The sequence below is a fragment of the Pelobates fuscus genome, chromosome 3 (genome assembly GCF_036172605.1).
Source record: "Pelobates fuscus isolate aPelFus1 chromosome 3, aPelFus1.pri, whole genome shotgun sequence".
NCBI lineage: Eukaryota > Metazoa > Chordata > Amphibia > Anura > Pelobatidae > Pelobates > Pelobates fuscus.
The window spans coordinates 262,759,684-262,781,777 of record NC_086319.1 but is presented as its reverse complement, the minus strand read 5'-3'; the positions used below and the strand labels follow the sequence as shown (position 1 = coordinate 262,781,777).

Genomic DNA, 22,094 nt, shown 5'->3' with positions numbered 1-22,094 from the left:
AGATGGTACCACACACCAGCTACAGCGCACCACATAAACACTCAAGACTCCCCCGCCTATGCTGGTGGTGTGAGAAGGAGATAGGCACACTCTTACACATTTGGTGGAACTGTGAACTGATACAACCGTTCTGGCACACTATCCATCAAGTCATAGCCCGCTTCTCAGATAATCCCCCACCTCTTGAACCAGCAGCTATGCTGCTCCACCACACACCCACTCCCACATCCAAATATAAAAAGACACTCACGATCCGGATCATTAATGTAGCAAAACAATTAATCCCACAGTTTTGGAAGAAAAAAACGGCCCCACCCATATCCCAGTGGTTTGCCCAAATGGAGGACCTCAGAGCAGTTGAGGAACTTATCATGTACGCGGCTGGCCCGCAAAAACAACAGCAGACTTACCTAGACATATGGACGCAGTGGATACTGATGACAACGAAACCGGAATTCCAGTCCATGCTAACGGACCACACGACTGATATCCCAAGACCAACAAATGCAGAGACAGTAGACTAACCCTATCCCCCCTTCCCTACCTGAACCCTACCCCCCTTTTCCCTGACTCACTTACTTCGCACCGACTAGAGAGACGAAGACCCGTAACCCAGAGCAAGCAGACACACTAGGCTGAATGATCATGAGCACTGGGCACTGACGGCTAATGTACACAACTCTGCCCATCGGCCTAACCGACCTACACATCTGAAGACCTGGTCGGTAGCCGAACTCGCAGTGCCCATTACGATCCTATATATCACCAGACCAAACTCATGATAGCTACAGATCTAGTCAGACAAAATGTTGCTTGTAGACTACTGACGAGGACCTGCGAGCTCTGAGATTCATAGGGCCTGCGCGCCCACAAGAATGTGTTTTTGTTCTTTTGTTTTCTCCCAAAGGGACACACGTCATGTCCTGAATCCTAGTCGTGATTGAATATACAGTGCCTATTACGATTTTATGTAACACCAGATTCAATTTACCACGAGACAGCTATCACCTGATAATATGGTTATGTGAAGCATAGCGGAGAAGTTTTGATCACTGACGAGGACCTGCGAGTCCACTGCTCCATGGGGCCTGCGCGCCCACAAGTTTATATTTGTGCTCTATTGTTTCTCTATGGTTGGACACACGTTGTGTTCTGAATATTGCTAATAACTGTACATGGAGACTTGCACGTCTCGGAATGACTCTTATCTTTGAAATAAAAATCATATTTACAAAAAAAAAAAAAAGAAAATGGAGGCTCGTGAAATGGAGACATCGCACCAGATACAGGTGAAGGGGCATGGCACCGATCTGCAGGGGATGAGCGGGTCCCCTCAGGGCGCACACCCCCCCGTCAAGCATGGAAATACTCCATCAGGCCCTCCTGGGCGTAAGACCAACAGGGATAGAATACCCTTGCATTTGCCACAGAGGCTGAATGACACTCGACTGTTTCAAACCTTGTACATCACTATTCTGTCATATCTTGTCTTACTCATGTTCATATCTTATCACAAAAAAAAAAGTGCAGCGTCTCTTGACTACCTATGCCAATTGTTTACTATAATATATTGTACTGAATAAGTCACTGCTTACGCCTGTTATTTACTCTGCACTCAAAAAAAAAAAAAAAAAGATGCTGCCTCAATAAAAACTATTGAACATAATAAGTGGCATGTATAATTGCCCAACCATATAATGGTTTTTCAACCCCCCCCTCCCCCCCACCTTTCTCACAGAAGAAAGTGTGTGTTCAAGGGACTTCCTTCATTTTGAACCATGCCATGCATTCACAAAATACAGGCAGCTATACCAGATAGTGTGTCCCAATCATGTTACCAGAGCCATCATGTGGTATACGGTTTATTTTTTTTATTATTATTTTTTTTTTTGGTATTTAAAAAATATATTTAACATTAATTTATAGAAACACTGCTATTTACAAATATACATTATATACAATATCTACATAGTTATACAGTTTGCGCAACCACAAAGAGCTTGTCTTTCAAAAGTTCATCTATGATGTCTAGAGCTTGTTGATGCATTTTGAGATCAGAGAGCGCTTTCAGTAAATCATTCACACTACCCGATGAGCTCTGATACCAAAAGTCCAACATGTTGTAGTGCTGTTCTTTGGCATTCCCAGGGTCTTTGGATTCTGCTTCTCGAATCTTATTTTCTTCTAAATGCAATCTCCTCATGAAATTCTTCCAGTTATCAAAGGGGACTTTTTCATGAAAGATGTAAAATGAGTTGCTCATGGCTGTAGAGAAAGGAAAAGTCAGGTTTTAGAAACAGACTCATGAAAACAAGAGACAAGTCTAAATCACTGATGGAAATGTCACCACAGAGTAGAAGAAAATATCAAGGGACACATTGCACCACAAATCTGTGTGTAAGCCATTACTCTCTGGGGGTGATTCGCTGACCCTCTAGTTATAATTCACAGCTTAAGGATAACAAAATGGTCTGGAGATGGGTGCACGTTGACTTCAATGAGAATTCAGCTCAGGACCTGAAGTGTGGGAAATCCTGGGAAACACCAATCCACCAGTTTCATCTGCTATAATTATCTTACTACAGGGAGCAGTTCACTTACCATAAGATTTATCCCCATCTTGATTGAAATCCAATGTGACAAGTGAACGTTGATTGAATGGGGAATCTGTGCCTCCCTTGCAAGGAAGCAGACGACTGAGTTTACGTGTCTATAAAACAGTGTGTAACATATACAGTAGATGTGATTGTAAAAAAAGGCAATGCACTAAAAGCTAGAACACATAAATGTAGGAAATGTTCTTGTTTATGTTAGTAAACAGTTTGCATTTCTGCCACTTTTAGCATATATAACAAGTCATACATATTATAAAAATGTACATCTCCCTTTTTTTGGTTGCTCAAGTACCAGCTATGATAAGTGCAATTGGCAGCTCCCAAATGTTGCAGATACTCAATGGATAATGCTTCTATTGTTAAAATATATTTGTTTTAAAAATCATTGCTGGATAGTCCCACAAAGGGGCCTTATATGAAACATAATACATAGCTAAGAAAAACATATGGCAGTTATTTTAGACAAGGGAAGCCCATAACCAATCCAGTGGTACGGGATTTAGAGATTACTGAATAATTTATAGATGTTAATTGTATTACAACTCAGAACATTGATGGCATTGACTATTCTCTGCAACTGAACCCATGGAGACATAAGAGCATAGATGTTTTTACTTACCGTTCTACTCCATCGTTTTTCTATAAAAGAAAAAAAAAAAATAGTTAAATAGAAACATTCCATATCTTGGTTCCACTGGCATTGTCCATTACATAAACAATGTTTTTACATGCTATAGAAGATTCAAGCTCATTTGATGCTTTAAATAATATAGTGTATTTTGAATGCTTTGATCCTCCAAAATAGGTGAACAGAATTGAATGTAATGTTAAATTGCTACAAGTTTAATATATCACAATATTAACTCAGAAGAATGTGAATCATTATAGGTTACTCCAACAAAAAAAAAAAAACCATTGGGTTTGGTTGTAGTAAGCCCTTTTGTGCTGGTCTCTGCCCCAAACAAAATAAAAGTTTAAACGTGCCTCTTTTTTTCCTCACCAAGGCCAAGTTCTCCCTCAGCCCGATCCTCCTTGCCTGATGTCACTCACCATCCCCAGTGGGCGAGGGAGGACTGACTGAGTGTAGAACAAGGGGGGGCGGGGGGGGTAGGCAGGCTGCCAGTTCATGGCATCTGATGCCAGTTTTACACAGAATTGACCTGAACCTGCCAGGAACATTGTTTTCAGTTTACAGAGAATAATCTCCAGTATTTCACCTTTTCATATTTTAATGAATTGCATAAACCAACACACTATACAGCTTACTTTTTAAGTAACATAGCTTCTAAAAAGGAACTGGGGTATACAGTCAGGTCCATAAATATTGGGACATCGACACAATTCTAATATTTTTGGCTCTATCCACCACCACAATGGATTTGAAATGAAATGAACAAGATGTGCTTTAACTGCAGACTTTCAGCTTTAATTTGAAGGTATTCACATCCAAATCAGGTGAACGGTGTAGGAATTACAACAGTTTGTATATGTGCCTCCCACTTTTCAAAGGACCAAAAGTAATGGGACAATTGGCTGCTCAGCTGTTCCTTGGCCAGGTGTGTGTTATTCCCTCATTATCCCATTTACAAGGAGCAGATAAAAGGTCCAGAGTTCATTTCAAGTGTGCTATTTGCATTTGGAATCAGTTGCTGTCAACTCTCAATATGATCTCCAAAGAGCTGTCACTATCAGTGAAGCAAGCCATCATTAGGTTGAAAAAAACAAAACAAACCCATCAGAGAGATAGCAAAAACATTAGGTGTGGCCAAACTGTTTGGAACATCCTTAAAAAGAAAGAACGCATCGGTGAGCTCAGCAACACCAAAAGACCCGGAAGACCACGGAAAACAACTGTGGTGGATGACCGAAGAATTCTTTCCCTGGTGAAGAAAACACCCTTCACAACAGTTGGCCAGATCAAAAACACTCTCCAGGAGGTAAGTGTATGTGTGTCAAAGTCAACAATCAAGAGAAGATTTCACCAGAGTGAATACAGAGGGTTCACCACAACATGTAAACCATTGGTGAGCCTCAAAAACAGGAAGGCCAGATTAGAGTTTGCCAAACAACATCTAAAAAAGCCTTCACAGTTGTGGAACAACATCCTATGGACAGATGAGACCAAGACAACTTGTACCAGAGTGATGGGAAGAGAAGAGTATGGAGAAGGAAAGGAACTGCTCATGATTCAAAGCATAAGCATACCACCTCATCAGTGAAGCATGGTGGTGGTAGTGTCATGGCGTGGGCATGTATGGCTGCCAATGGAACTGGTTCTCTTGTATTTATTGATGATGTGACTGCTGACAGAAGCAGCAGGATGAATTCTGAAGTGTTTCGGGCAATATTATCTGCTCATATTCAGCCAAATGCTTCAGAACTCATTGGACGGCGCTTCACAGTGCAGATGGACAATGACCCGAAGCATACTGCAAAAGCAACCAAAGAGTTTAAGGGAAAGAAGTGGAATGTTATGCAATGGCCAAGTCAATCACCTGACCTGAATCCGATTGAGAATGCATTTCACTTGATGAAGACAAAACTGAAGGGAAAATGCCCCAAGAACAAGCAGGAACTGAAGACCGTTGCAGTAGAGGCCTGGCAGAGCATCACCAGGGATGAAACCCAGCGTCTGGTGATGTCTATGCGTTCCAGACTTCAGGCTGTAATTGACTGCAAAGGATTTGCAACCATGTATTAAAAAGTGAAAGTTTGATTTATGACTGTTAATCTGTCCCATTACTTTTAGTCCCTTAAAAAGTGGGAGGCACATATACAAACTGTTGTAATTCCTACACCGTTCACCTGATTTGAATGTAAATACCCTCAAATTAAAGCTGAAAGCTTGCAGTTAAAGCACATATTGTTCATTTCATTTCAAATCCATTGTGGTGGTGTATAGAGCCAAAAAGATTAAAATTGTGTCGATGCCCCAATATTTTTGGACCTGACTGTATATTTAGAATAGCAAAGGATCATGGAATTTGTAGTTCAGTCATATATGGAGAACAAATAACATGCTGCATATTTTTCTACTAGTAAAACATCAGCATGGAAAAAAACATGTAATGGGTGAGGTCTGCTAGCCTTGCGCCGACATGACCACTTAAATACTTAATACATTTAGTGTATCCCTGTGAAATCCCAGCTAATTATTATTACTATCATCATTATTATCATCTATCACTACTCACTGTATTAATATCTAGATAACAACCCAATCCAGAAGTCTGCTAAGTATTAATTTCTCACCTAAAACCCGGTAGCCAGCAATAACGCCAACGCTAACGAACAGGATGGCGGAGACTATATTGATACATCCTGAAAAAAAGAAAAACACAATACAAGAAAATCACTCCAGTTGACATGAATTAAAGGAACCCTCCAATGCTAAAATCCAATATTTAGTTTAACATTTGGATTGTACTTTTAACCCTTTACATGCCACACACTTGAAATAAAAAAAATAAAAACAAAAATAAAACGTATTCACCTTTTTCTCCAGTAGCGAGACCTCTATTGCTCCACCCATGTTACACTGTTAGTAGCAACATTTTCCCTTGCTGTCCAGACAAAATGGGCGCAAGTCCCGAAATTGCTGTTAGTGAAATCATGGCAATGACCAAATAGTATGCTCCACATTGGGAAACTTTAGACAAACAATCTCAAGCGGATTGAATCAGGAAGCTTTCCTGGTTGTCTGCATTACAGCCAGATGGATGTTTCTCAATTGATTCATTCATAAAGAATCTATATGAAATACTCACTAGTCTATGACTGTGTTGGAATTTCTTGAAATAGAGACAAAATAGGAACTACTTTGTATTTCTCCTCCACATGACAATTCCTGACACTGTGTCAAGACCTGCAGCCATCATCAGTGATGGCTGCAGGAAATTGGCTGGGTCTATGGAGGATCCTGCAGTCCATAGACCTCAACACTGTAGAGTACAGCAATGACATCAGCTCCCGGCGCTGAAGCGCTAGGAGTTGAAGAGGAGCAGCACAATGAAAATGGCTGAACCCATGAGGAACAGGATCAGGTAAGTAATTTTAGCATTAACTGCCCCCCTGCCCCACCCTCAGGCCACCGGACCTTCAGCGGCGGTGTTACAGTCTGGGCCTTTGCTAATGAAGGAGCCTTTGCACGCCATGGGATGCAGACTCTGATTTTTACTGACTCCAATGTTACCAATGACGACTGTGATATTTAATGAATGTCATGATGACTGTCTCACCTCATACTCTTAGTCAGGGCCATATCTAGGGGTTGGTTAAGCTGGCTCTTGGTGACTATGGTCCCAGCTGCCTTGAGATCATTAACAAGATCCTCTCGTGTAGTTCTGGGCTGATTCCTCACCGTTCTCATTATCATTGAAACTCCACAAGGGAGACTGACAGTTATTTTTTAATTTATAACTTTTTTGACATGTGTTTTTCTGGATTTTTTTGTTATTCTGTCTCTCATTGTTAAAATACACCTGCCATCATTTCTTTCTCAGTGGGCCAACATTCAAAATCAGCAGGGGCTCGAATACTGTTTTCCCTCACTGTATGTATCTGTTCGTCTGCATGTGTATCACTGTTTGCATCTATATGAGTGTCAGTGTTTGTATCTGAATGTGTATCATTCTGTGTATTAGCATGTGTGTCCATGTATGTATCTGTATGTGTTATATTATACAAATATAGGGGTAAGGGGGGGGGGAGGAGAGGAGAGGGAAGATGCAGGGGGGGGCCAGGGCAATTTTCGCACTGGAGCCCTGTGGTTTTTAGTTGCGCCTTTGGGTAGGGAGGTATGGATGGAAGGAGTAAGGAGATATTGGCGTATCTAAGGGGTATGGATGGAAGTAGAGAGATATGGCTGGAAGGGGTAGGAAGGTATGGAAGGAGGGAGGGAAACATGGGGGGAGGTATGGATGGAATGGGTAAGGAGGTATGGGTGAAAGGGGGTAGGGAGACATGGGGACAAAGGTATAGAAGGAATGGTAGGTAGGTATTGATGATGGGTTAAGATATATGAATAAAAGGGGTAGGGAGACAAGGGTATGGCTGGAAGGGGTAGGAAGGTATGGGTGGAAGGGGGTAGGGAGACATGGGGAAGTGCTATGGACGGCAGTGGTAGAGAGGTATAAATGGAAGGGGTAGGGTGGTATGGATGGAATAGGGAGAATACATGAGGGAGAGATATTGATAGGCAAGTTAGGGAAATATGTGGAAGGGGAAGGGAGACATGAGGGAAGAGATATGGATGGACACATGGGGGAAGGAGACATGGGGGAAGAGATATGGATGGAAGGTGTAGGGAGACATGGGGGAAGAGATATGGATGGAAGGTGTAGGGAGACATGGGGGAAGAGATATGGATGGAAGGTGTAGGGAGACATGGGGGAAGAGATATGGATGGAAGGTGTAGGGAGACATGGGGGAAGAGATATGGATGGAAGGTGTAGGGAGACATGGGGGAAGAGATATGGATGGAAGGTGTAGGGAGACATGGGGGAAGAGATATGGATGGAAGGTGTAGGGAGACATGGGGGAAGAGATATGGATGGAAGGTGTAGGGAGACATGGGGGAAGAGATATGAATGGAAGGTGTAGGGAGACATGGGGGAAGAGATATGAATGGAAGGTGTAGGGAGACATGGGGGAAGAGAGATGGATGGAAGGTGTAGGGAGACATGGGGAAGAGAGATGGATGGAAGGGGAGAGGGAGACATGGGGGAAAAGAAGGATGGAAGAGGAGAGGGAGACATGGAGAGAGACAGATGAATGGATGGAAGGGGAGAGGGAGACATGGGGGTAGAGACATGGATGATTGGTAGGGAGGTATGAATGGAAGGAGGGAGGAGACATGGGGTTTGAGAAATATAGATGGAAGGGTTAGGAAGGTATGCATGAAAGGGGCCAGGGAGACATGGGGTTGGAAAGATATGAATAAATGTATGAGGGAGATGAATCGAAAGGTGGAGAGACATGGAAGAGAGGGGAACAGGGACATGGAAGGGAGGGGAACAGATACATGGAAGGGAGGGGAGAAGATACATGGATGGAAGGGGGAACAAGACAATAAAGGGTGGGAGAGAGACATGGATGGAAGAGGAGTAGCAGCAAGTGGAGTGTGCAGCTATACCTTACCCTGCCTGGAAAAGGCAGAGGGACAAACGAGTGGGAAGTGGAGGGGGGGGGGGGTGGGTGGGTCGCCAAGGGCGCTAGAGACCACATGTTTCAAATATTGCAACTCACCAAGAAATATCCTGTGGACCAATCCAGGCCTGGAGAGCACAGGCCACAATCCCATGCACAAAAACCCCACACAGTGCTGGATTACCACAGGCCCTGCACAATTCCTGTCAGCTGCCTTATACCTGCACATCCGTGCAAACAGACATGCCAACACACCTCCTGCTATTTTACATATAAAGAAGAATGGTTTTAAGCTGCAGCTCACAACTCCTTTGCCAGCTCTCCCTTATTAGTGGCCTGGGATGGAAGGGGTAGGGAGGTGTCCCTTGCTCCTCTTGCCCTGCTTCATGTCTGACAGGCTAATCCTCGGGTTAATTTAATGAAGTAATACAGTTGTAACTATGAAATACGTACTCCATAATCTGTTACTAATGGAAGGTTGACTGCATTGGATGTCAGCTGTTGCATTACAAGGATGCTTCACAACTTCTCCCTCTGGGCAACTGAAAGAGAAAATAATTTTAGTAAAACATATTGTAATACAGAATAAGTGTCGTAAATGTAATATATATATATATATATATATATATATATATAGCAGCGTCCTGAACTCTCACACCAATTTTAGTATAGTGCTGTGTATAGCAACAAAAACAGAGAACTTTGAGAAACAATAGATTGCCCTTTGCTAAACTTGCTGAAGTTTCAAAATGGTTTTTGCTCACTTGTGCCATTACAGATTCCATATCAGACTGATCTCACCCATAACAGCAGTCCAGATCTGAAATGCCAACAAGTTCTCTCTGCACGAGAGATACATCAATCCCAGACGATTATAATTTCGGCCTTCTGTGGGGCTCGTCAGCGAGGTGTAGCTGATACTCCTCTAGGAATAGTGAGCATGGGGTCTATGTCTGGATTATTAATTTAACTTATGGAGAGTCAAGTTAATGCATTGCAACAAAACAGAGCATAATAGTCATATGTATATCATGGATTTCATTATTAGGCACGTGGCCTTTACATATCTGTTTGACTACGTCATTGGTGACATACCTCAGGTTACTTTTATTCAGAAGAAAGGGGTTCTCTGAGGCTGCTGCTAACATACCCTGTTGTTTTGTATACAAAATGCCTAGGGGGCAATTGACCTTCTGTCCACCTTCCCAGGTTTAATAAGTGTGGCTCCCTTTTACAGAATTATCAACAGAGACAGTGACCATCTAGAAGAGAGATCTATATACACTATTCTTTACTTTCCTACTAGTATATCCAGAGGAGGCTGGTGAAGTTTTAAGATGGCGGGGCAGTGCCCCCGTGACTTGTTGGTCTCTACTCATTTAACCTAATGAGATGCCATGCCCTTTTCAAAACCAACTGCATCTCCAGTCGTCAATAAAGGGGAGAATGAAACATGTAGTTATAATCATGACAGATACATTCGCTTATCAGTAGTCCTTATAATGCCAATAGATTTGATTATTTTTTTCTCACAAATTATTTTTTTTTAAATGGATCAGCGATGCCCCACTTGCACCTGTGAATCAGCCTCCACTGACAATCCACAACAATTCATTACCATTTGATGTCTTCTTTCTTCTAAAATCTTTTTTCAGCCCCCAAAAAGGGCAAATAAAAAATCCATAATAACCGTCGCACTTTAAAAAAAAAAAAAAAAAAAGACTGCAAAAACTTAATCCATCTTCACCCATGGAGGGCTCTGCACAGACTAAGTTCTGCAGGGTGGGGAAAGCTTATAAAGCCTTGCCCCACCCTGCAATTAGGCTCAGAGCACTCTGGTTGGTTGGTTTAAACCGTTCAGAGTGTTCTGACAGGTAAATTAAGAGAATGACAGGTAAGTCTCTACATTTACCTGTCACAGCACTCTGATTGGTTGGCTTGAAATCCACCAATCAGAGTGCTCTGTGTCATTTTACACGGCGTGGGAAAGTTCTTTGGAATTTTCCCACGCTGTGTAATTTGACTCATAACAACACTCTGATTGGTGGATTGAAAGTAACCAATCAGAGTGTTGTTATGAGTCAAATTACACAGCATGGGAGCCCTCCATGGGTGAAGATTGATTTTTTTTTGCGCTCAGGTTTTTTTGTTGTTTTTCAAAGTGCGACGGTTATTATGGATTTTTTATTTGGCCTTTTTGGGGCTGAAAAAAGAAGACGTTAGATGAAAGAAGACATCAAATGGTAAGTTTTTATTTTGTTTACAGGTATCTAGTTATTGGTCCCCCCTCACTATTTTTAGGGTGAGGGGGGTAGGTAGGGGTTCATTTTTTTTGGAAGGGGGGGTGACTATGGGTTTGGGGACCCCTAGTCACCTGGGGGAGGTTACATTTTTATTTAGGGCCCCCACCCGCCGCTCAGGGGTGGGGGCTGGGGGGGGAGGACAATAGGATCCCCCTTATTTTACTTTAGGGCCCCCACTACCGCTCAGGGGTGGGGGTCGGGGGGAGGACAATAGCCCCCCCCCCGCCCTTATTCTTCTTTAGGTCACCCCTAGTGTATGCCATGAATTCTCCAGGGTTGCAGTGGCAAGTAAATTTGAGGTCAGTCTAGTAGTGCAGGTCTTGTTTATAGTATTGTGTTTTACTACTTACAGAGATGTCTGTCCACCAGTTATTCTTCTAAACTGACATCCTTACCTGGTAGAACATTTGTGGCAGATTTCACATGGGTTATCAGGTAGACAGTATGTTCCACTTCTACACTGACAAACCGTGTTCTTCTTATTAGTGCATGCAGACACCTCCTCTTGATCTGAAAGTATGAGGGAATATTGAGTGATTATATAAATGTACAGTGTCAGCTCGTCGCTTTCTAGTCTTTCAACACAAGCTCTCACTGGTCTCTATCACTCACTTCTGCATTTCATCTGAATAGCACTGCCAGCTTTACCATTCTTTTATTCTCTTAACCCTATTCCACGTTCATGTTTTATACTACGGTAACAGTTTCCTCACTTTGTTTTCATTCAATATTCCAACCTCATCACTTGTAGTGATACCACCTGCAGGGCCGCCACCAGAAATTTTGGGGCCCCTAACTCAGCTTTGGGTCTGGGCCCCCGCCTCCAAGCCCGCCCACAGGGACCGCCTTTAAATCCCGCCCACAGGAATACACACACACACACACACACACACATCGATACAAAAGGACACAGATACATTCTAACAGACACACATACATGCATATAGGCATACATACTGACACACACATACTGAGACATGCACACACATACAGACACACCGGCATACATAGTGACAGACAGACACATACCAACATACATACAGACACACATGCATAAGGACATACAGACACCGACACATGCATAAGGACATACAGACACCGACACATTCATAATGACATACAGACACCGACACATTCATAATGACATACAGACACCGACACATTCATAATGACAGACAGACAGACAGACAGACAGACACTGACATCCATACACACATTCATAATGACATACAGACATACATTGATACTTGCATACATACATACATACATACAGACACTTACAACCATACACACACAGACATACATTCATACTGACACACAGACATGCATGCAGACATACATACACTGACATACAGACATACATATTTACATACATACATACATTCATAATGGCAGACATACATTTATACATACACACACACACACAGAGCCCATTTTCCAGCCACCCTCCTGTTTCTTACCTTTTCTTTGCAGTAGGGTGGCTGGGGCCGCTCTCCCTCTTTACTGCCTGGTTGTCACTCCTCCCGCGCGGAGTGAGCTGGGAGGAAGTGACCACTTCCTCCCAGCAGCACTTGCGTTGCGGCTACAATTTTTTTAATTAAAGGGGCCCGGTCGCGCTATTACACGGCCACAGCGCTGACTGGGCCCCTGAAGATATATGACCCATCCGGTGGCCCTAAATGCCTGGGCCACCTGATATGCCCCATCAGTGTGCGGGCCCCGTTGCAACTTAACCGGCGGCAGTTCCGCCGCTACATGTGGGGCCCGGGCGGCCGGGCCCCCCAGGGCCGCCGGGCCCAGTCACCCCCTGATGGTGGCCCTGACCACCTGTACCCTTACATTGTGCAAAGATTATAAATGTATCACTTTTTCCTGTCACCCTTTTCAACAACTGTGCGCTTGAGTGTTCTCTGTCACCTTGTGTGGGGTGATGGATGTGCAGTATCATGGTATTATGTGTGTCATTAACTGTCTGCTAGGACCAAAAAAAATACATATTTATTATTTTACTCTCTTATCTCAGGGTACTTTAATATTTAAAAAATCACTGTTTAGTAAATATACCCCCAATGAAAACATGCATGATTAAATTAAATTTAATCATGCATTTTTTCCATTGTTGGTATATCTAAAACAGTTTTTGCAAACCCCGTAGTTCCTTTGTCTGTGGCTTTTGCAAGCTCTCCTCTTCTAACCCTGCCCAGACGTTCTGTGGCTGTCCAATCACAGACTTCCCAGTGCAGCTCAATGACAAACCTTTGCAAGGAAGGTGCTCTGGGAAATTGCTGCCTTTTGAGTGTTTCTCCACTGAGCTAACCAAACCACAAAGTAACAGGACCTGTTGTCTGCTTGAAAACCAGGAGAGTGTAACCAGGTTAATTTATAAAAGTGGCAATTTCTATTAAAATCTGCACTATTTCTAAAATACAAAAAAGAAGACAAGCTTCACACAAAGTATTTCAGCAAGCTAAAGTGCTTTAGGGGTGTGAAATGTTCCTTTAAAGTAGCCCTCTAAACCCCTAAAGCATTACAGGTTTTATGTGTTGGGCGAGAAGATGGTCTCACCGCTGAATTAAATGCGAGTAGCTTTTGTTTTCCCCACTTGAAATCAGCACTTTAATACAATAATCCAGAGGGGACATTCTACACATCTAATAATACAATATTCCCATTGTACAGCACTATGGAAAGAGCTGGCAGTCTATACGAACATTAAATTACACAGACAGAGTTATTCACTAAAATGAGAATAGTTCAAAGTGAATTTCCAATTTAAGAGAAATTTTCCAGTTTGGCTATTTTAGCCTTAAATCTGACATTCTTATCTGAAAATCTTTAAATTCTTACTATATGAATAATCCTGAGAAAGTATTTACCTGTCCGGCAATGTGTGCAGGTGTGGCAATTCATCAAGCCAGTTGGCCCCTCACTGTAGGAGTCTTCGTCACATGGCTCACAGGTACTGTTGGTGTTTGGGATAGTACAGTGCTCTTCCACGTGGAAACCTGCAAAGCAAAATTTACAAGGGTGGCAGTTTTTTGTTTTTTTTTACCTCCATCAGAAGCAGGAGAATTAAAAAAAAAATAGATTAACTTGACTGTACAGAGGTATTGGAAAGAGAACGGGCAGGTTCATGGAGACGGGCACACTGCTGACTCTACTGAAGTATGGGAATAACAATAGGCAGTTGTATGATTTGGGAACAGGCACATACTGACTGTGCTACGGAATGGAAGTAAAAACAGGAAGATGTTTGGGTATAATACACACAGAACACTGCTGCTGGGCACACGTGGAATGCCATTCCATGGAAACCACAAGTCCACAGGCATTGACCACCAGACAGCAGGAGTATTGTATGACCATATAAAATATCTCAGCCATTTATGACAGTCATATATAGGGTTCATCAGTGGAGGCTCATCCATAGTGACAGCTGATTACAGCTTAAACTTCCTATTTTATATGTCAGCTGGTCTTCTAATAAGTCCTCGTCGGTTGTGATAGCATGTTCTTCATCCTATTTGAATGTGCATGTGAGTAGACACACTAATAACTGTACAGACATACAAGAATAAGAACATGAAGGTGTATGGGGACTGATGAGCTAGTGACTGTACTGAAGTATGCAAATAAGAATAGACCGGTGCATGTGACTGGGGGATTAGCCTGTAGACAGTAGATAGAAATTGTGTCAGCACATTGGAATTCCACAAATTACATATGACGGATTTTAAATGTTTCCATCTCCCCTCAAATCCATTGTTCTTATACACAATTAAAGCAGCAGCATAGATATTTGAACTTCCTTCCTGCACTAGAACAATGATATCTTGGTAATTGCCATTTGTTGTCTTTCTCTGCTATCTTTACTTAAAGCGGCACTGTCATGCCGAACTTGCCTTTCTTTAATCGATTCCTCTTCTCTCCCTCTCTCAGTATCTGTTCTTCATTTATTTCTGTCTGCTCTAGTTTCCTTTAAAGCATAAGACAAATTAGAGACTATTTGTCTTATGGAGGTTTCCTACGCCTGACCATCTCTGACCAGTGGAGGAGCAAAGTGTGCTTCATTTCCTGCGGTCAGAGCAATTTTCCCACAATTTTCACCTTTCCTCCGTGTTCCCGCGAATCCTCCTTTCACTTTTCCCCGAACGTCCTGTCATTTAGACAGAACGCCGGCAAAACTACCGAATTGCATCCTAACAAAATGAGAATAGTTTCTCCATTTGTGTTAGGATCCAATTCGGGACTTTGTTTGGATCGGAATTTCATTTGAATGAATGAAACTCTGATCCTATTCGTGCCGCGACTGCATCTTGCAGTCGCTTAGTAGATAACACCCTAATTACCACAGTATTAGGGAGCCATATATGGTCTTCCAGCCAAATTGACTAATACTAAGTAAAGATTACTTAGTATTAGTAAATTCTGCCCCTACTCGCTATACCGCGAATAGGGGAATGTCTATTAAAGTACCACTATAGTGCCAGGGAAACAAACTCGTTTTCCTGGCACTATAGTGTTAATATGCCCCCCCCCCACCCTCATGGCCCCCCTCCCGCTGGGCTCTAGGGGGAGGAAGGGGTTAAAATCTTACCTTTCTCCAGCGCCGGGCTCCCTCCTCCTCCTTTTGACGTCATCGGCTGAATGCGCATGCGCGGCAAGAGCCGCACACACATTCAGTCAGTCCATAGGAAAGCATTTCTCAATTCTTTCATTCTTTCCTATGGACGCTGGCGTCTTCCCACTGTAAAAAAATAAATAAAAAAATCACAGTGGGGGCGTGGCCTGGCAGCGGAACGGAATGGCCGCATAAATCTCGAGCTCCTCCGACCAAGCCCGAAAACAGCCTACTATCCGCCGCCTCACCCCGTTATGGGAAAACACTCTAAACCAGGGAGTACCCCCAGACCCTCGGGGACCCGCCAAGCTCAGATGCATGCCTCCATGCGGCAGTTCCTGACCGCGACACCGGACCCGACCTCCCGGGCGGACTCGGAGGCCTACTCACAGTCTGAAGCCTCTACTCCCACCTCGCAATCCCCAGAGAGAGGAGACCGCATGGCAGCCCCACCACCGGACTGGCTAAGCCTCCTGAAAGAATTACCCACCCGGGCAGACCTGGCGACCGCCAACACGGCCCTTCAGGCATCCATCAGGGCAGACCTTCAACTAATGAGGGAAGACATACAAGGTATGGCGGACCGCATGGCCCAAATAGAGGCAGACCATGATAAACTGACAGAAGCACAAACCTCCCAGACAAAGACCCAAGCTATACAATTGACCCAAATGCAGGCCATGGCACGACATATAGAGGACCTAGACAATAGGGGCCGCAGAAATAATATACGGATAAGGGGCCTACAAGAAGGGGAAGAGACCCCCGCGCAGCTAACGGGCCTGCTCACGACTATATTTAATGGCCTCCTGGACCGCCCTGAAGGGACCCCCATAACATTTGTTAGGACACATAGGGCGCTTAGACCCAGAGGCCCACCAGAGGCCCCGCCAAGAGATGTGATCTGCTGCCTGGAAGTCTATGCCCTGAAAGAAGAGATCCTGCACGAGGCCCGCAACCGAAAGGAAGTCACACACAACGGACAACAGCTTCAATTGTTTCCAGACCTCTGCCCTGCCACCTTGGGATATCGCAGAGCTCTGAAACCGCTGACCAGAGCTCTGGCCAACCAGAACGTCAGATACAGATGGACATTCCCGACAGGCCTTATTGCCAGTACTACCGGCGGCCCTCGACAGATCCGTACTGCACAAGATCTGAAAGATCTCACAGACGAACTCCATCTGCCCCCGCTACAGATGAACTGGCCGGACCCACTCGACTACTATAACGGCCCTCCGCCACCACCACGGGGGCAGCCACAATCACAGCGCCGACAGAGGACCCGGACGGAAACTGCGAGACCGACCGGAACAATCCACTAGCCGCATCAAGAGACCACGAAGACGATGAGGGGCCGGCGGAACACGTAACTATAACCGCATCCAACTAGGCCCTTGGCCACACAAACACACAGACAATACATAGGGACACTGTTCTTTGTGTTTTTTGCTGCATTACTGGGGTGGGGGGGGGGGGTGGGGGAACGGGCAGGGGACTTGATATGCACCAGGGACTCTTCTTGAAGTGGGACTACCGGGGCCTGGACTGACCAATGGACACCTTGGCTGTTTGGGGAGGGGGATTTGGAGGGTGGACATGGAAGGAAGTGATGGTTCCCCCCCCCCCCCCCCCCTGAATTCGTAAACCAGAGAGGCCACCTCCATTACCTGAGCTACTGGGCCCCATTTCCCTATTCCTGCTTTTGCCCTCTCCCCCTCCCCCCCCCCCCCCCCCCCCGGGCCCCCACTACCCGGACCCATACCACGGTATACCTAGGGGATCCCCACCCGAACCCCTAGACCAAAACCGCACAGTTTCCAGACCCCTGGGCCAGAGTGGGGACGTGCGATGAGGGACATTCGAAATACACAGACTATCCGAGACCGCCATGGCCACGCAGACTAGGCCGGTCACCCTAGTAGTAACGGGATATCCGAGGGAGGGGTCTCCCACATGATACTGACCGCTGAGGCTGGCAAGACAATCTCCTAGAGGGGCGAGGAAGGAGGACATAGGACGGACAGAGGTTTCCCACACATAGTCCTCTGGAAGGACACACTCAAATACCACCTAGACTTCCGACCCCCAGACAGAGACCGACCAGTGGGGAAAGGGAAGAGATAAGCCACGCTCCCATCGGACAGGGGTGCACAGTTCACGGCAGGGGGACCCGACTGGACCGACTGGTTCGGCCGAGTCGGCTCCCACCTAGCCCACACCTTTACCTTAGTAGGTTGTATAGTTAGTTAAACAGTTAATTGTTCACGGTTTTATTTTGTTGCCTTTGTGAGTGCGCAGCTCTCGTCCCGGGGACCCGAGAGGGAGAGGGGCAGCTACAGGCTAACGCTGGTAGCGTACCCTTCCCGCCACCCACGCCCCCTCATTCCCAACCACACCGACCCACCCCTTCCCACGTACAGACAATCCGGAGACGACATGACCTCGCACTCACATACCACTCACAAGAGAGCGGAGATTAACCTCCTATCCATAAACGCAAAAGGCCTGAATGTGCCGGAAAAGCGCTCCACAGCGCTCCGACACTTTCACAGCCAAAGGGCACAGGTTGTCCTAATCCAGGAGACACATTTTAAGGAGGGTCAAGCCCCTAAACTCACAGACCATAGATACACACAATGTTTCCTCAGTAACAACCCGGAAGGGAAAACTAAAGGCACGGCGATTTTGATACACAAATCCCTACATTTCGACCCCACCGACGTCCTCAGTGACACACAGGGGCGCTACGTCTGTGTCAAAGGAATGGTGGCAGACCGACCCTACACGTTCGCATGCCTCTACGCCCCCAACAGACGCCAACACCGTTTCTTAGGCTCCGTGACCAGAACTATAACAAACTTCGCCACGGGTTGTCTGGTTATAGGGGGAGACTTAAACGTAGCCCTGAACCCACACCTCGACACATCAACAGGCACCTCCTCAATACCCCGACACATACTGAAGGACATTGACAAAACCCTACACGTCCACCGACTAGTAGACTGCTGGAGAGCGACTCATCCAGGCGACCGTGACTACAGTTTCTACTCGACCCCTAATGGTACGTACTCAAGAATAGATTACTTTTTAATACCACACTACTATCTGACAGAAATCCGACGATCCGCAATAGGCACGGCTACCTGGTCGGACCATGCCCCAATCCAACTGACACTGACATCCCCGCTATTCAGACCCACATGCAATAACTGGAGACTAAACGACTACCTCCTAAACGACCCAGTAGCCCAGACAGAAGCTAAAACACGACTGACACAATACTTCACAGAGAACGACACCCCTGACACCACTCCCTTCTGCCTGTGGGAAGCCCACAAATGCGTGATGAGGGGACATTTTATAGCTAAAGGTGCTGCCCTCAAACGAGCAAAAACCGCCAGACTCACCACCCTACTGAATGACATTCGCAAGTTAGAGGACACCCACAAGCAATCCCACCTTCCATCAGACGGGGCGCAACTGACAGCCCTACGCAGGGAACTTTCCTCCCTCCTCAACACCAATTACCATAGAGCATACATTCACTCCAAGGCGTTCTTCCATACTAACGCCAACAAATGCGGAGCCCTCCTTGCCCGCATGATTGCCAAGAAGAGATCGACAGCATACATCCCCAAAATCAGGGACAAACAGGGTCACCTCCAGAACATGCCACGAGACATGGCCGACACCATACGGACCTATTACGCAGACTTATACTCACTAGAATCACACCTGACAGAGAGGGAACTAACAGAGAAGAAAGCCCGCATAACACACTACCTACAATCACGTATAGGCACCAGTCTGACACAAGAGGCGAGCACGGAACTAGACGAACCTATCACACTTCAAGAACTAACAGGGGCCCTTAAACAAACCAAACAGGGCAAGAGCCCAGGTCCGGACGGACTCCCGATTAGGTACTATAAATCTTTCCCTGAACTCCTTCTCCCACGCCTTCTGGTAGCCCTCAACGCGATTCGCGACGGGACCCACATTCCGCCGCAGTCCCTGGCGGCGAACATTAGTTTAATCCCTAAGGAGGGGAAAGACCCTGAATCATGTGCCAGCTACCGGCCTATATCTCTGCTCAACTGCGATATTAAACTCTTCACCAAGGTACTATCGCAGAGACTACAGGCCTACCTCCCGGACCTGATCCACGATGATCAAGTGGGTTTCACCCCACATCGGGAAGCGAGGGACAATACGACCAGGACACTTGCCCTGATCCACGCCGCTACAATCAGTGACACGGGCCTTCTTCTGCTCTCAACAGATGCAGAGAAGGCCTTTGACAGAATATCATGGGACTTTATGTTCCAAGTGCTAGAGCGGCTGGGGATGGGCCCATCCATGATGTCCTGGATTAGAGCCATCTACTCCACACCAACGGCGCGAGTATGCGTCAACGGAGCCTTCACCGACCCCTTCTCGATAATGAACGGGACTAGACAGGGCTGCCCCCTCTCACCCCTCCTGTTTATACTAGCCCTGGAACCATTCTTGACCTCAATCCGCAACAACCCTCTAATACCAGGTCTAGTAATAGGGAGGAAGCGACACTCAGTAGCAGCATACGCTGATGACTTACTATTCTTTGCCACCGAACCAGAAACCACAATGCCAGCAATACTACAGGAATTCGACACGTACGGGGTACTGTCGAATTTCAAGATAAATTACTCTAAATCTACAATACTCAATATTTCAATACCATCACGCACAGCCACAACCCTGAAGCGGGAACTCCCGTTCCAGTGGTCAGGCACCTCCCTGCGATACTTAGGGACGAACATCACAAGAGACCTCACCCAGCTCTACACAGCTAATTTTCAACCGCTACTCGACATCTTCCGAAAGGACTTTCGGGACTGGGAGCAGGTGCGGCTCTCGTGGTTCGGGAGAATAGGGGTACTCAAGATGAACATCCTGCCACGGGTGCTGTACCTGTTCCAGGCGGTCCCATGCGCCATCCCGGAGGCCTTTTTTAATTCCCTCAGGTCCATGGCCCTTAGATTCGCCTGGCACAAACTAAAGGCAAGGATAAAACAAGACACACTTACGCTACCGAAAGAGAAGGGGGGGCTAGCCTTCCCTGACTTTAAAAGATACTTTTATGCCTCGCATATTCAACGAGTAGTGGAATGGACCAAAACAGGTGTGCCCAAACCCTGGAAAGACATAGAATCGGCACAGATAGGCAAACCCATCTCGATCCTCCCCTGGCTAGACCACCCACAGGGCAGACGACTGGCGGCTCCACACCCCCTAATCAAAGCCACAATGCAAGTTTGGCACAGAATAGCCATACCACTAACACTCACCACCACACCATCCCCACTACTTCCACTGACCCACAATGAGAACTTCCCTCCGGGGATGGAACCGAAGACGCTAACTAGACTCTTGACACAGGAAACACCGAGACTCCACCACGCGACCACCAGTGGACAACTTAAAACCCTCGAAGCAATGACAGGGAACGCACACAACTCATTTATGCTACAGTTTAGGTACCGCCAACTACACATGTTCACGCACACACTATTCCATACACATAACGCCGCCAGACCATTGACGGAATTCGAAGGTATCTGCATGGACCCCGATCCCCTAGCGAAGGGCATCTCCATTCTCTATGGTATGCTTATGCAACTGAGGAGAAGGCCACCCCCAAGTTTCATGGGAAAATGGGAAGCAGCACTTAACACCACCTTCACAACAGCCCAATGGGACAAGATGTGCACACTCACACTCCACTGCGCTCCGTCGAGTGGGACACAGGAGACAGCCTACAAAACACTGAGCCTATGGTACCGCACCCCGCTCCAAACACACACATACGACCCCACAACAGACGATACATGCTGGAGGTGCACAAGTCACACAGGGACCTACATCCACATCTGGTGGGAATGCCCAATTATCCAACCCTATTGGGAACACATACACAAAATCATTCAGAGATTTACAGACACCCCACCACCGAAGGACCCTGCAGCACTCCTCCTACACCACACCAAAACCAAAGCATCCGTATACAAGAAATCCCTTACGGTTAGAATCCTCAATGTGGCTAAAAGCCTGATTCCAGTATTCTGGAAAAAACAACACGCTCCCCCGATGGCAACCTGGTTCCAACGTATGGAGGAACTCAGAACGCTTGAGGAGCTCACCCTACAGGCAGAGGGGAAATCACAGACATACCAGACGATCTGGACCCATTGGATCCTAACGACCGGTAAACCAGACTTCCAAGACTTGATACGCTAACAGTCACAGACACGGACGACACTTCTGACACACACCCGGAGACACGACCCCCCCCTCCCTCCTCCAACATACCTGACCCCCTGCTCCCCTCCTCCCCCCCCCCCCCCCTCCCCCTCCCGGGAACCG

The 22,094-nt window shown here is 45.9% G+C and overlaps 1 protein-coding gene across 2 annotated transcripts in view; it reads right to left on the bottom strand.

Moving 5' to 3' along the window:
* Nucleotides 1–1,857: 1,857 nt before the first annotated feature.
* Nucleotides 1,858–22,094, bottom strand: part of LOC134602952 (tumor necrosis factor receptor superfamily member 10A-like) — a 49,143-nt gene continuing 28,906 nt past the window's right edge. Inside the window, exons 3-9 of one of the 2 annotated variants that reach the window (XM_063448459.1) lie at nucleotides 13,942–14,070; nucleotides 11,461–11,575; nucleotides 9,216–9,304; nucleotides 5,868–5,936; nucleotides 3,235–3,254; nucleotides 2,602–2,677; nucleotides 1,858–2,265 (exon numbers count right to left, since the gene is read on the bottom strand). In XM_063448459.1, the coding sequence (XP_063304529.1) occupies nucleotides 1,973–2,265; nucleotides 2,602–2,677; nucleotides 3,235–3,254; nucleotides 5,868–5,936; nucleotides 9,216–9,304; nucleotides 11,461–11,575; nucleotides 13,942–14,070 (791 nt within the window). In that variant the 3' untranslated portion in view covers nucleotides 1,858–1,972. Of the gene's footprint in view, nucleotides 2,266–2,601; nucleotides 2,711–3,234; nucleotides 3,255–5,867; nucleotides 5,937–9,215; nucleotides 9,305–11,460; nucleotides 11,576–13,941; nucleotides 14,071–22,094 lie in introns of both variants that reach the window. The other variant, XM_063448458.1, reaches the window with a different exon arrangement.